Raw genomic sequence first — 14,039 nt, 5'->3', positions numbered from 1 at the left:
GAACAGCAGGTTTCCTTACAGGTGCCCACAATCTGTTGAACACCCCTGCTGAGTGAGGGCCCAGGGATGATTCAGGGCCATCGCTGACAGCGTCTCCCCACCCACCTGATGTCTAAGCTCCAAGGAGCAGCCTTTACCAGCCAACCAAGTAATTCTCTGAGCAAAGACAATTCCAGAAACTAGTTAGAGGTAACATATGATTCTTCCTGCATAATGGATTCTAAACATTCACACACAGTGAAATGGACTAAGCCAAGTGTGAAGTGTAACATATGAACTGGTTTTCCATTAAAAGACTCCAGCGTAACGGCATGGAAAACAGATTTATGCTGGAGGAGAGGCATCCTTCCTAGGAGGCATGAGCGAGTGCACTCTGACAAGAGAGGGTTTTATGTTCTACACGTCCACGGCAAAAAACAAAGGCCAAACCACACATTTCACATGCCAGTAAGTGGAGGGGAGACAAACGCCAGCGGGGTTCTCTGAAAACACGTACCCTCTGCTTTCCTGCCTTAGCGCGCTTTCACCCTGCATCCGTCCATCCTTCTGGGCACTCGCTGTTACACATCTACGAGCTGGCACTAAAGCATTCTACCCGTGGAGGGGGCCACCAGGAAGCATGAGGGTCCTCCCAGCCACTACAGCCCAGAGACTCACCAGGGTGCTGGGGTCAACATCTGTGTTTAAATCCAGCCACTTGGCCGGCGCTGCGGCTCACTAGGCTAATCCTCTGCCTGCGGCACCGGCACCCCGGGTTCTAGTGCCAGTTGGGGTGCCGGATTCTGTCCCGGTTGCTCCTCTTCCAGGCCAGCTCTCTGCTGTGGCCAGGGAGTGCAGTGGAGGATGGCCCAAATGCTTGGGCCCTGCACCCGTGTGGGAGACCAGGAAGAAGCACCTGGCTCCTGGCTTCGGATCGGCGCAGTGTGCCGGCTGTGGCGGCCATTTTGGGGGGTGACCCAACGGAAAAGGAAAACCTTTCTCTCTGTCTCTCTCTCTCTCACTGTCTAACTCTATCTGTCAAAAAAAAAAAAAAAAAAATCCAGCCACTTACTAGTTGTGTCACCTTGGGCACAGTTATCTTTGCCCACGTCTGCTCCAAGACGGTGACAGTGAACTGTCCAAATGTCTATCGACAGGTGAACATACTATGGTGCATCCATACAATGGACTCCTACGCAGCCCCAAACATGAATGGGTTAATTAATGATTTATACAGCAATCGGGTGAACCTCAAAACCCTCCCGCTGGGTGAAGAGAATCAAGTTCTCAAAGAGTACACATGTAGGCCTCCATTTATCTATGACTAGAAATTGCCAGCTACACCATAGTCTCACACACACACACACACACACACACACACAGTTGCCCAGGGCCAGGGCAGGGGAGGGATGGGCTTGCAAGGGGCAAGGAGGAACTTCAGGGGTGGTGGTTTCACAGGTATAAGCACTACCAAAACTCGGACTGTGTGCTTTAAATAAACATGGCTCACTGTGTATCACTCAGACCTCAATAAAGCTGGTGAAGTAAGACTTTCCCGTAGATCTGTTGGAGAATTAAACGAGCACCAGGGCTTGGTAGTGGCACATGGTGAATGTTTGGTAATAAATCACAATGATGGTGGGTACTGCGGCACAAGAGCGAGTGTTCTCCTGGGAGGCAGAAGCCCAGGGTTTCTCTTTGAGTCCTGCTGTTTTGTGTAATGATCTCTAAGCCTCAATTTCTTAACACGTCCAGTGACAGATGTGGACAGGGTGGCCTGCAGAGTCCCCTAGAGCCGCCACGGTCTGACTCTAACATGGCATGGTCCCAACGGCGGCCAGTGCAACCTTCTAGCAACTGGCCTTTCAGTCTGTGCCAACTCCAGCGTTCAGAAGGCTTTGCCGCAACGTTTACCTTGAACACGTGACTCCCTGACGTGCAGCATTCGCCACAGTGAAGAGAGTGGGGAACGCGCGATTTCGGAAATCCTTCGAGGGAGCTGGCAAGAGGCTAAGGCGGGACGGGGAAGGCCTGGAGCAGACACAGCGAGCAAACCAGCTTCAGATTACGAACTCAACTGTTCGCTCTGTGTTTCCACATTCCTGCCAAAACACTAGAAAATCCCTTTTCCCTTGAATTTAATGTTTTCTAACTTACAAAGCGAGTCTCTTGGTGCTCTGAACACACATATGGGCACCTGGGGGCTGAAGGCCCACCCCATACCCACCCCGAGCGTCAGCCGAGACGGGAGCTCCTCACACTACCAATCACCTGCCTTCGCAAGCACTCAGCCACACCTGCCTGCTGCAAATCTAGGGCTCCAACACGGCTGCTCGAGCGATCTCAACAGACACTGCTGCTACCCACCTGACAGCCTTGTCCATGTCTGCTGGAGACGCTGCCTCCTTGAACCCTCTGACACTTCCCCCTCAGTGGTCACCTTGCTGTCCCATGCAATCAATGGCTGGAGCCGCAGCAGATCCGCGAGGACAGGCAGATCAAAGGCGCGGCCCGCAGCCCCTGATCACTGAGCTGCCACTTTAGTGTTGGCAGATGACACGCTACGCACGTGTCTGGGAAAACAGGACTTGGGACCAGATACAGAAGACACCTTATTCAATACTCACTGGGAATTATTAGTGAGTGGGAAGTCTGGCAGCCATGAGGCCTTTGGTGGGTAGAGCTAAGGAGGAAGATCTGGAAATAACTGACCTGTGGGGCCGGTGCTGTGGCACAGTGGTTAAAGACACGGCCTGTAATGCCAGCGTACCATGTGAGCACTGGTTTGAGTCCTGGCTGCTCCACTTCCAATCCAGCTCCCTGCTAATGCACCTGGGAAAGCAGCAGAGGATGGCCCAGGTCCTTGGGCCCCTGCACTCAGGAGACCTGGAAAAGGCTCCTGGCTCCTGGCTTTAGCCTGGCCCAGCCCTGGCCATGGTGGTATCTGGGGAGTGAACCCACAGATGGAAGATATCTCTCTCTCTCTCTCTCTCTCTCTCTCTCTCTCTATATATATATATATATATATATATATATATATAACTGTGCCTTTCAAATAAATAAAAGATAAAAATGAGGGGCCAGTGCTGTGGCATAGCAGGTAAAGCCTCTGCCTGCAGTGCTGGCATCCCCTACAAGTGCTAGTTCGAGTCCCGACTGCTCCACTTCCAATCCAGCTCCCCGCTAATGCTCCTGGGAAAGCAGTAGAAGATGGCCCAAGTGCTTGGGCCCCTGCACCCACATGGGAGACCCAGAAAAAGCTCCTGGCTCCTGGCTTTGGATCGGCCCAATTCTGGCCCATGCGGCTATTTGGGGAGTGAACCAGCGGACGGAAGACATCTCTCTCTCTACTTCTCTCTGTGACTCTGTCTCTCAAATAAATAAGTGAAAATGAAGAAATGAGCCTGTCCATAAGAGATGCTGGGAAGCAGAGCAAAGTGCTGACGAATGATGTAAGAGTGTGCTCTCAGCTCCTAAAAGTCTTTGAAATTTATTTTCACTTTTATTTGAAAGACAAAGACACATACAAGAGATCTTCTATCCCCTGGTTCACTCCCCAAATACCCACTTCAGCCAGGGCTGGGCTAGGCCAAAGCCAGGAGCCCGGAACGTCACCCAACTCTCCCATGTGGGTAGCAAGAACCCAAGTCCTTGAGCCACCACCTGCTTCCTCCCAGGGTGTGCATCAGCAGAAAGCTGGACTGGAAGCTGAGCGGCCAGGACTTGAACCAGGACCAGGCACTCTGATATGGGATGCAGACACCCCAAGTGGTAACTTGACCACTGTGCCAAACGCCCAGCCTGCTCATCCGCTTTTTTTGTGTTTGTCTTTTATTTATTTTATTTTTTTTAGATTTATTTATTTTATTTGAGAGGCAGAGTTACAGGCAAGAGGGAGGGAGAGACATAGAGAGAGATCTTCCATCTGCTGGTTCGCTCCCCAGATGGCCACAATAGCTGAACTGGGCTGATCTGAAGCCAGGAGATGGGAGCTTCTTCCAGGTCTCCCATGTGGGTGCAGGGGGCCCAAGCACTTGAGCCATCTTCCTGCCTTCCCAGGCGCATTAGCATGGAGCTGGACTGGAAATAGGGCAGCCGGGACTCGAACCGGCGCCCACATGGGATGCTGAAGCCACAGGCAGAGGCTTAACCTACTAGGCCACAGCACTGGCCCTGCCCGTAAACTCTTAATGCATCCTATGGTGTGGCCTGGTTCTCTGACTTCTCGTGACTGTTCTTCTACCTTAGGACCCCTCAGAAGTAAGACGGGGCAGAGGGGCGTTTTCACACAGCTCCTGTCCTCTCCAGTCCCAGCCCCGGCCTCACTGGGCCACACACTCACCGCGGAGCTCATTTAAGTTAACACCGGTCTCTGGGCCCCAGACCCAGCAGCTGCCACATGTGCAGTAAACCCCGCTGTGATCCTGGCCTTCTGCCTAGAGGAGCCTTCCCGGGACGGCGGCACGGCGAGGGGAACTCGGCCCAAGCGTGGAGGTCTCCCGGGGTGAGGAGAGGCAGGATGAAGCTTAACCCAGGTGGCTGGAGTTTGAGCAGCAGAGTCTGAGAGCCTGGGGAGCTACGCGGAGCAAGAGCTCCAGAAATACACGCCGAGTGCTGAGCTGTGTCTTCACACTGTCAAGCCCCACAGAGCCGGGCAGAGAGCACCGTCAGGAAGACAGGAGCTGATACAGAACCAAGGAGGCTCGGCTTGCACAGCCAGAGTGCAGAGACCCTGCCGAACCGCCTGGCACGCGGCAGAAACCCACCGGTGTTGAGGACAAACCCGAGACCTGCCCTAGTAAAGCCTGAACGTCATGCTCAGAAAGTGCAAGTCAATCAACAAACACATCAGTCTTCAAAGGAGGACAACAAGATCCAGACATGGAACCTGATCCCGGCACCAGCTGGCATCCTTTCATACCTTACGAACCAGGTGAAGAAGTAGGAAAGCAGCACTAACTGTAGCCAGAAGGAAAACTGTTTAGCAGAACCAAACCCCAAGAAGTCAGAGATGGTAAGACTGGTAGTTCAAGTTGGAAAAACACAAAGAAAACCACACCAAGGCACATCCCAAACAAACTGCCGAAAATAACCGGCAAAGCACAGGACACCTCCAAAGCGGCTACAGTGGGGGGAAGAGACCCTGCTCACGGGAGAGCACAGAGTGACTGTGGACTTCTCGCCAGCAACGATGCAGCCCACAGGGCAGGGAGCGCTTCCGGCTGGGGAACTCACTCTACAGACACCGACAGACGACCGGTGGGAGGAAAACGACACTGGGCAAACCAGGAGCTGCACAGAGGGCTGTGCACAGCTGCTCGGCCTGTTTCTACAGTGAGCCTGGGGCTGGCCACTGCTGGGCTGGGCACTGGGGACACACAGGAGAGGGACATTCGGCGTCCGGCGGGAACAGCAATCGGGCTGGGCTCTGGTCACGCAGTGCTGCGGCCTCGGGCTGTGGTTGCTGCGCCTGTGTGAGGTCATCATCCATGGCTGGGTCTCCCTGGCCCCAGACACTTGGGCCCAGAAGTATCTCAGATTTCTGGATTGTTTTCGGATTTTGGAATATTTGAATGGAGACGGAGAGAGCTAGCTTAAGGGTGGGCTCCAAGTCTAAACGCAAAATTTGTTCGCAGCTCATGAACACCTTCCTACACACATGGGCACACGGCCGTTTCACACACAGTTTTTAGAGTACTTGAGCTTTAACTGTGACTTGTCACACACAGTTGGGTCTGGAGTTTTCCACCTGTGGCCCTGGAGCCCACGGCACTTTAGACTCGGAGTCTCTGGATGCTCACCCACGGTACCATCTCCCAGGGCCGTGGTGGAGGCAAACACTTTCCTACATACACGCTGGCAGGCTGGAGCCGGATGCGTAGTGAACCCCTAGCGCATCTCTGCTCTGGGGAAGGTTACCGCGGTGCGAGGGAGCGGACGGGCGGGCGAGACACAGCACAGGGAAGGCTGCTTCGGCCGTGGGGGGAGGGAGGATGGAGGGGTGGGTGCTCCAGCCAGAGGCAGCGGCCTACAGCGAGGAGTGGAGATGAGAACCTCGGCTACAGTCCGAGAAAGGCAGGGCTGGGCTGGGGCAGGGGTGCTCCCTGGAAGCCCATCTGGTCCCCTCCCAGGGGCACCCTTACCTCCTCCGTCATCTGATCCATCCGGGCTCTGCTGTCTGAGACGCTGGCTGCCCCCAGAAAAGAAGAAAAGGAGAGCAGGACGTGAGTCTCGAACACAGAGAGGAACCACCCAGTTCGCATCGCACCCTTCTCTCTCCTAGACGAAAGCGTCCCGGGCCTACTCGCCTCCATCACCTGGGCCCAGCCTCCCGAGGCCACTGGGTTTGCCAGGAACAGTTGCACAGGCTGTGTAACGCACCAGTCCAGGGGGCAGCTTTGCAGACTAAGTCCTGACTGCTCCTCCCACCCTGGGGGTGTGACAGAGGGTGGCCCTGCCACTACAGCCAGCTTTATCTGGAGACCTTCGTCCTGTTTGGGGTATGACTCTTAAAGATATGGCTGGGCTTACAGGCTGGCATTCACCAGGACAGAGGTAGTAGGAGGAGACCCGATGTAGACAGAGTCCAGCCCTGTGGCTGAAGGTCCTCTCGTGGAGGCTGGGAGCAAGGGAAGTGGCCATCAAGCGTGAGACGCAGGAGGAAGGGCGAGCGCGAAGCGTGCTGTGGGAGAGGCAGCAGACGGGGTTCCTGGCAGCGACTGCGTGCACACATCGCCTGCATCCGCAGCTCAGGAGTGTGCTGGAAGCGCCCTGCTGAAATAAAGCCCCGGTGCCCAGATTCACGCCGCCCGCCGGGTCCCAGCGGCACAGTGACACACAGCCCAGCCAAGGCCGCGGCATCTCATGCAGCGTTTTATAAACTCCGGGTCACGACCCACCAGTGAGTCACGAAGTCAGTTCAGCACATCGCCACCAGCCTGCTGTTTTCTTTCTCCTTCCTTTTTTTTTTTTTTTTAATAGCATAAAAAAATCATGCCATAAAGAGGAAGGAGGAAGGTTGTGGGGCTGGCACTGTGACATAGCTGGTTAAGCTGCTGCCTTTGGTGCCGGCATCCCTTATGGGTGCTGGTTCGAGACCCAGCTGCCCCACTTCCAATCCAGCTCCTTGCTAATGTGCTTGGGAAGGCAGTGGAGGATGGCCCAAGTGCTTGGGCTGCTGCACCCACATGGGAGACCCAGAGTAAGCTCCTAGCCCCTGGCTTCAGCCTGGCCCAGTTCTGGCTGCTGTGGCCATTTGGAGAGTGAACCAGTGGATGGAAGATCTCTTTCTCTCAGCCTCTAGCTCTCTCTCAAATAAATAAATCTATTTAAAAGAGAGAGAGAGAGAGAGAGAGAGAGAGAGAGAGAAAGGCTAGGTACTATGCAAATGCTAGGCTTCGAGCTTTACTTATACCATGTATACATACCAGTGTTACATATAGTCCAGCCCGCTACCACGTGGATGGTAGTTTTGTGATTCCAGGCAGGCTAAAAACAGCGGCAAGCAAGGATGCAGCCTGGAAGTCCTGCCTCCCGCAGGCCACCAGGGACCGGGGCTCAGGTAAGGAACTGGGGCTCAGGGCTGTCTCTTGCAGACATACTTCCCTTCCACCGCCTGGGAAGCAGGCTGCCGGCAGGGCCTGTGTGCTGCCTGTGTGGTCCAACCCACAGCCACTGCTGCTGCCCCCCGGGTCTCTGTGCCAACAGAAGCAGCTCTCCGAGAGCTGGGAACCACAATGACTCCCGCGAGCCACCCGTCCGCACACAGCACTGCTCAGGGCTTGTCAGGGATGCTCAGCCCGGGCAGCACGGCCTCAAACCGTGGGAAGGAGCTGAGGCAGGTTTCAGGAGCACCACTGAAACAAAATCACGGATCTATTTGAAAGGCAGAGGGGAGAGAGAGAGAGAGAGAGACCTTCCATCCACTGGGTCACTCTCCAAATGCCTGCAACATCCAGGGCTGGGTTGGGCCCAATCCAAGAGCCGGGAGCTCCATCCGGGTCTCCCGTGTGGGTGGTAGGGCCCCAGGTACTTGAGCCGTCACCTGCTGCCTCCCAGGGCAGAGCTGGTTACTGATGAGGCTGACACCAGAATCCAGGGGCCCACAATGTGACACAGAAGGTTAAGCTGCCACTTGTGACGCCAGTATCCCACATCAGAGCGTTGGTTTCCGTCCCAGCTGCTCTACTTTTGATCCAGCTCCCTGCTAATACGCCTGGGAAAGCAGCAGAAGATGGCTCAAGTGCTTGGGCCCCTGCACTCACGTGGGAGACCTGGCTGAAGCTCCTGGATTCAGACTGACCCAGCCCTACCTGTTGCAGCCATTTTGGAGCGTAAACTAGCAGATGGAATTAACCTTAAAAAAAAAAAAAAAAAAAAAAAAAGTAAACCAGACTGAATTTCCCCTCCCGCCTTCCACCCTGGATTCCCAATCCTTTGTCCAAGGCCTTTTCAAAGGCTGATGTTCTCACGCCCCTGGGGCACCAGGACGCCTGCCTGCGTTCAGTGTGCACAAGTCCTTTCTGGCCTTTTCCTGCTCAGAGGAGGCAACGAAAGTTTGCACAGACAGGGGACTGGAAGTTGCGGGGAACCCCTTAAACAGGCAGCTCACAGGCAGTGGTGCCCGACAGCCACACCTGGGAAGCCTTTACAATGTCCACGTGCAAGGTCCTACCCACCAGGTCCCCGGAGGCAGACACTTCTAGAAATGGGACCCAGTTATGATTCTGAGAATGACTGCTCTGAATCTTATTTCAGACATTAGGCAAGAATAAGTAAATAGACCCATCTGCCTCCTCCTCCTTTTTTTATTTTTTTAAGATTTATTTATTTATTTGAAAGGCAGGGTTACGGAGAGGGAGAGGGGGAGGGGGAGGGGGAGAGAGAGAGAGGTCTTCCATCCACTGGTTCATTCCTCAGATGTGCGGAACTGAAGCACATCGCTGGAGGAGCCTGGAGCTTCCTCCAGACCTCCCATACGGATGCAGGGGCCCAGGGACTTTGGGCCATCTTCTCTTGTTTCCTAGGCAGAGAGCTGGACCGGAAGTGGAGCAGCTAGGACCCAAACTGGTGCCCATGTGGGATGCTGGCACTGCAGGCTTCAAGCTTTAACCACTATGCCACAGCGCCGGCCCCCCTCCTCCTTTTTAAGGATTCATTTGCTTATTTGAAAGGCAGGGTGACAGAAAGAGAGAGGAGAGACTGAGACAAAGAGATCTTCCATCTGCTGGTTCACTCCCCAAATGGTTACAACAGCTGGGGCTGGGCCAGGCTGAAGCCAGAAACCAAGAACTCCACCTAGGTCTCCCACATGGGTGCAAGGGCCCAAGTACTTGAGCTGTCACCATCTGCTGCCTTCCCAGGCACATTAGCAGGAAGCTGGATCAGAAGCAGAGCAGCCGGGACTTGAACCAGTGCTCTGATATGAGAGGCTGGTGAGGCAGACGTCAGCTTACCCCACTGGACCACAACGCCGGCCAACCTCCTCCTTGTGCGCTGCCTGCTTTCTCCCACCAGAAGTGTTAGTGAATGTGGCCTTGACCCAAAGGCTGGGCAAGGGAGAAAGAGCAGGGCTGAACAGTGCAGGAAGTGAAGCTTCCACTCCCGAGTGACCCTAGGTCGGCTTATCTGCGAGTCACGCGAGACTCCAAGGTGCTCATGGCACATGTCCCCACTGCGGCCGGCTGGGAGCAGCTCAGATGCCATTAGGATAGAGACGCCTGCTCAACAGCCAAACGCAAAACACGGAGGCTGGGGCTGGCGCTTTCGGCACAGCGGGTAAAGTAGCGGTTCGACTCCGGCTGCTCCACTTCTGATCCAGCTCTCTGCTATGGCCTGGGAAAACAGTAGAAGATGGCCCAAGTCCTTGGGTCCCTGCACTCATGTGGGAGACCTGGAAAAAGCTCCTGGCTTCAGATGGTCCAGGGGACTGGAAGTTGTGGGGAACCCCTTAAATAGGCAGCTCACAGGCGGTGGTGCCCGACAGCCACACCTGGGAAGCCTGTTCAACATCCATGCGCTAGGTCCTAATCCCCAGGTCCCCACTGCGGCCAACTGGGGAGCGAGCCAGCGGATGGAAGACCTCTCTCTCTCTCTCTGCCTCTCCTCAGTGTAGCTCTTTCAAATAAATAAATAAATCATTTAAAAAAAATGGAGGCTTTGAAAAGGTAACTAAACGCCAGGCTCCTTTCCTAAGGGCTACTGTACACCTACAGGTTGCCCTGGCCACACTGCAGAAGGATGAGAAAGTGAACCTCCTCCTCCCCCCGCTTCCTTGTGGAGCAGGTGACGGGGGAGGACACGCCGCACCCCCCTTCCCAGGCAGGGAGGGCTACACCCAGCCCTTCAGTGAGGGGCAGAGGGCAAATCGCGGCCGTCTGGGTGTGCTCCTTCCCATCTCGCCGCAAATGCTCCGCAATCAAGTGGCCACGTTCTTTCAACGTCAGCTTCTTGAGCAGGGGACGTCACGGTTAAGGCGTGGCGTCTGCACCCAGGTTTCTCTGGGACCTACACTTGGCTTCTCCTCCTCAGCTGGAGGCAGCCTCTCTCAGCTTTCAGGGGAGGGCCTGCGTGCAGGCCCCGGCGGGCGCCTGCCCCACTGCCACAGACCAGGACGACGGCCGGGTGCCAGGTGCTGTCCACTGGCTGCCGTTACATAAGGCGTCATCACAGAAAGTTCATGGATGCGCGTCATGAAAAAACTATGAGCAGATTCCAAAAGTGTGGTACCAAAACAAACTCAACTCTTAATTCCATTTTCCCACAGACTCTGTGAAGTGCTTTTGCATAATAGGACAAGTTACAGATGGGATTATGCGTGATCTTATTTCTAAAATTAATTAATTTTTATTTATTTGAAAACCAGAGAGACACAGAGAGATCTTCTGCTGTCTGACCCCACCAAATGCCTGCAGCAGCTGGGGGAGGGGCAGGCAGAGCCAGAAATTCCATCCGGGTCTCCCACGCGGGTGAACCATCATCTACTGCGTCCCAGGATCTGAACAGCAGGAAGTGAGACGGGAAGAGGAGCCGGGATTCTAACCCAGGCCCTCCGGTCTGGGATGGGAGCACTGCCCTGTGCTGTGTTGAGTTAGCATGTTTCCTGGTTTCACTGTTTTACAGGCGAGGCCCCGGGGCTCGGCCACCTGCACAGCAGGAGGCCTGCAGGCCAGCCCAGGCCATCTGCCTCAGAGCGCCTCTGCAGCCCGCAGCGGGGAACTGCAGGCAGTTCCAGGCCACGGGAGACGCTCGTGCACAGCCCCGGCTTCCAGTCCAGCGAGAGTTTCCTAAGACAGGGACACGCTTTCAACTTAGGCTAGGGCTGGCGCTGTGCCGGGAAGTTAACGCTGGTTTAATTGTTCCGTGTGATTTACTACTTAATATGTTTTATTTACAACATGGCAGCTTGAGTTACAGCAATAGAGAGATCCGGTCTGCCTAGGTCACCTTTCCCGCCACTGTCCCTCCTTCTCGCATCTCCTTTGATTGGACGCAGTGGCTTCCTCTGTCACTCAGACAGCAGGATTCGGCCCATGGAGGAGAAGCGCGATCCCATCCCAGCGACCTGGAGAAAGAAGCGCTCCCTGCTGCCTCGGGGGCCTGGCCCAGCCACCGTGGTCTCAGCCAGCTCCTGAGGCCATGTGCCCCTGCCCCCCATCCCACCACCGGGTCGAAGGCCCCAATGCTGCTTGGCGGGCTGCGTGCTGAAGGGTGAAAGGCGGCCGTAACGCAGGCATCAGCTCGGCTCAGACGCTGCGCGGCTTAATGGAGGACTGCGGAGCTGTAAATGGAGATGAAGCACCACGGCTCAGAGGGCTGCCAGGAGCTGTCTTCATGCTGCATGACAATGCTTGGTGGCTAATTAGACACCGTTAACCTGTTTTAGCAGGGGACATAACTGGGATAAATGGGGGGAAGTGTCCTTGAAGTCACTTCATATCCACGGCATACACCGGACCCTAGACTCCCTGTGCAAGACAGACAGGCTCCGGATGGCCCGAAGTGCAGGCCCCAGGGGTCCCCCCAGGGCAGGCCCTCTGCCAGCCCACCCCTTCCCCATGCAGTGGCCTCTGACCCCAGGAAAGATGGTGAAGGGCTTGGACAAATGGTTACCGCGGCGACGGACTCAAGGTGAGCGAAACGGCTAAAGCCACAGTTAGGCCCTCCCAGGGCTCTCATTACAAAAAAAGAAGAAATTCTGCAGCCAGGGGAACAAATGTATCCAGTGCAACTGGCCAAGGAAGAGCAGGTAGGAGACACCGCTCACACGGGGCCAAAGCTCTCTCAACGTTTTAAAAATGCGTCACTCCTCTCGAGAGGAAAAGAAGCGCAAACGCCATCTTCAGGCAAGGCTTTCTGCCCTCACAAGCATAAAACCCTGGGACAAACGTCACGAATGCCTCCGTGTGTCACTGAGGTCGACCCGGTGGGGGCCGAGGGAAAGCAGGCAGCCTGCCCCAGCTTACACGGTGTGAACGGCAGGTCCCAGCCCAAGCCCTGCTCTGCACCGCTGGGACTCACCAGCGTGCCTCCACAGCGCGACCCCGACGGAGGACAGGTGGAATGTGCGGCTGTAGTCCTGGCCACGCTGGCTGCCCAGGGTCACGCAGTGCACTGGCTAACTGGGACCCCTCTGCTCCACGACAGCCCCAACACCTGTCATCCTGCTGCAGAGCCAGAGTCCTGAACAGAAGTCTTCCTTGGCCTGTGTTTCTCATAGCTGAAACCTCTCCTTGCCCTCGGTCCCTGGTTCTTGCCGCGCATGTGTTCTGCATCCAGCATAGATCTGTGGGCACTGCATGTTCTTCCTTTTGAAGACAAGCAGGCACCCCTAGCACCCAGACTTTGGCACTCTGGGGTGTTAGGCCACTGATATCACATTTAGCTCTTGCTGGTGCAGTTCATCAGTAACGTACCCAGTAGCAATCTACAAAGCCAGGTCCACATCCTGCCTGCAGATGTCGAGCCCCACCCGCTGGAAGGTATGGTGAATTAGAAGAAAATTCCTGGGTGAAGTCTGCCCCCTGCTGGTGAGATTAAAAATAACATCTTTGTTCTGATTCAAAGTAATAGGCCGTCTATTTCATTTGTGTAGCCGGATATTGCAGAAGTCTGAGCCTGCAAATCTCTCTGTTAAAAAAAGGAGGGCTGGCAGGACTAGAGAAGCATTAAACGCTTGTAATCGAGATTTTGCCATCGCTGTGATAGAGGGGCTGGAAGCTGACAGAAAAGCGTGTGTCTCACCAGTTCTAGAGAAACATACCCGTGAGGCTAGAGGGTGGAAAGTGAAGAGAAACAGGCAGTGTGACTGGGACAAGCAGGCATTACGTCCCCACAGGGCAGGGGCAGGCTCCTCGGGGCTTCTGGGAACCTGCTGCGATTCAGTTTTAACTGCTCGACGGACTGGGTCTTTGATGACTCCTGGAGGGAATTTTCCAGGCTGGGATGGAGAAACCTGCAGACTTCCTTCTAGTCACTAACTCATTGACTTCTCTGCTCCTCTTTTACATCCTGTGGTCCCCCCAAACCCGTAAATCCACGCAAACCCACCAGGACCAAACAGCAGGCGGATTGCGCTGACGGCAGAGACCACTAGCAGCCACAGCACCCGAGGCCACTGAGGGAGGACAGGGCCACGTGTGGTGGCCTCCTGGGAGGCTCGGGATCCTCCTGAACGAAGGCAGGGCCGGCGTCGTGGTGCAGCAGGCTAAGTCGTGGCCTGCGACGCCAGCATCCACATGAGCATGGGTTTGAGATCTGGCTACTCCGCCTCCAATGCAGCTCCCTGCTTACGTCTCTGCTCTGCGGGAAAGCAGCAGATGGCCCAAGTGCTCGGGCCCGTCACCCACATGGGAGACCCAGATGGAGTTACAGGCTCTTGGCTTCGGCCTGGCCCAGACCTGGCTGCTGCGGCCGTTTGGGGGAATGAACCAGCAGATGGAAGATCTTTTAATCTGTCTCTCCCTCTGTCTCTGTCATTCTGCCTTTCAAATAATAAACAAATCTTGAGATAGAGATAGAGAGAGAGAGAGAGAGAGATATCTGAACCAAGGATACCTTGG

General features: G+C 55.2%; 1 protein-coding gene across 5 annotated transcripts in view; it reads right to left on the bottom strand.

Moving 5' to 3' along the window:
* IFT43 (intraflagellar transport 43) overlaps positions 1-14,039 on the bottom strand; it is a 103,015-nt gene that overhangs the window by 32,173 nt on the left and 56,803 nt on the right. For 2 of the 5 annotated variants that reach the window (XM_008272014.5, XM_008272015.5), the window contains one exon: positions 6,123-6,169. The exons of 2 other annotated variants lie outside the window; for them this stretch is intronic. In XM_008272014.5, coding sequence (XP_008270236.2) covers positions 6,123-6,169 — 47 coding nt within the window. Of the gene's footprint in view, positions 1-6,122; positions 6,170-12,893; positions 13,005-14,039 lie in introns of all 5 variants that reach the window. One more of the 5 variants, XR_016226620.1, reaches the window with a different exon arrangement.

This window comes from Oryctolagus cuniculus, chromosome 20 (genome assembly GCF_051225735.1).
Source record: "Oryctolagus cuniculus isolate XC-2025 breed Fujian yellow rabbit chromosome 20, ASM5122573v1, whole genome shotgun sequence".
Taxonomy (NCBI): domain Eukaryota; kingdom Metazoa; phylum Chordata; class Mammalia; order Lagomorpha; family Leporidae; genus Oryctolagus; species Oryctolagus cuniculus.
The sequence above is the reverse complement of the archived record's forward strand: the minus strand, read 5'-3'. Positions and strand labels throughout refer to the sequence as shown.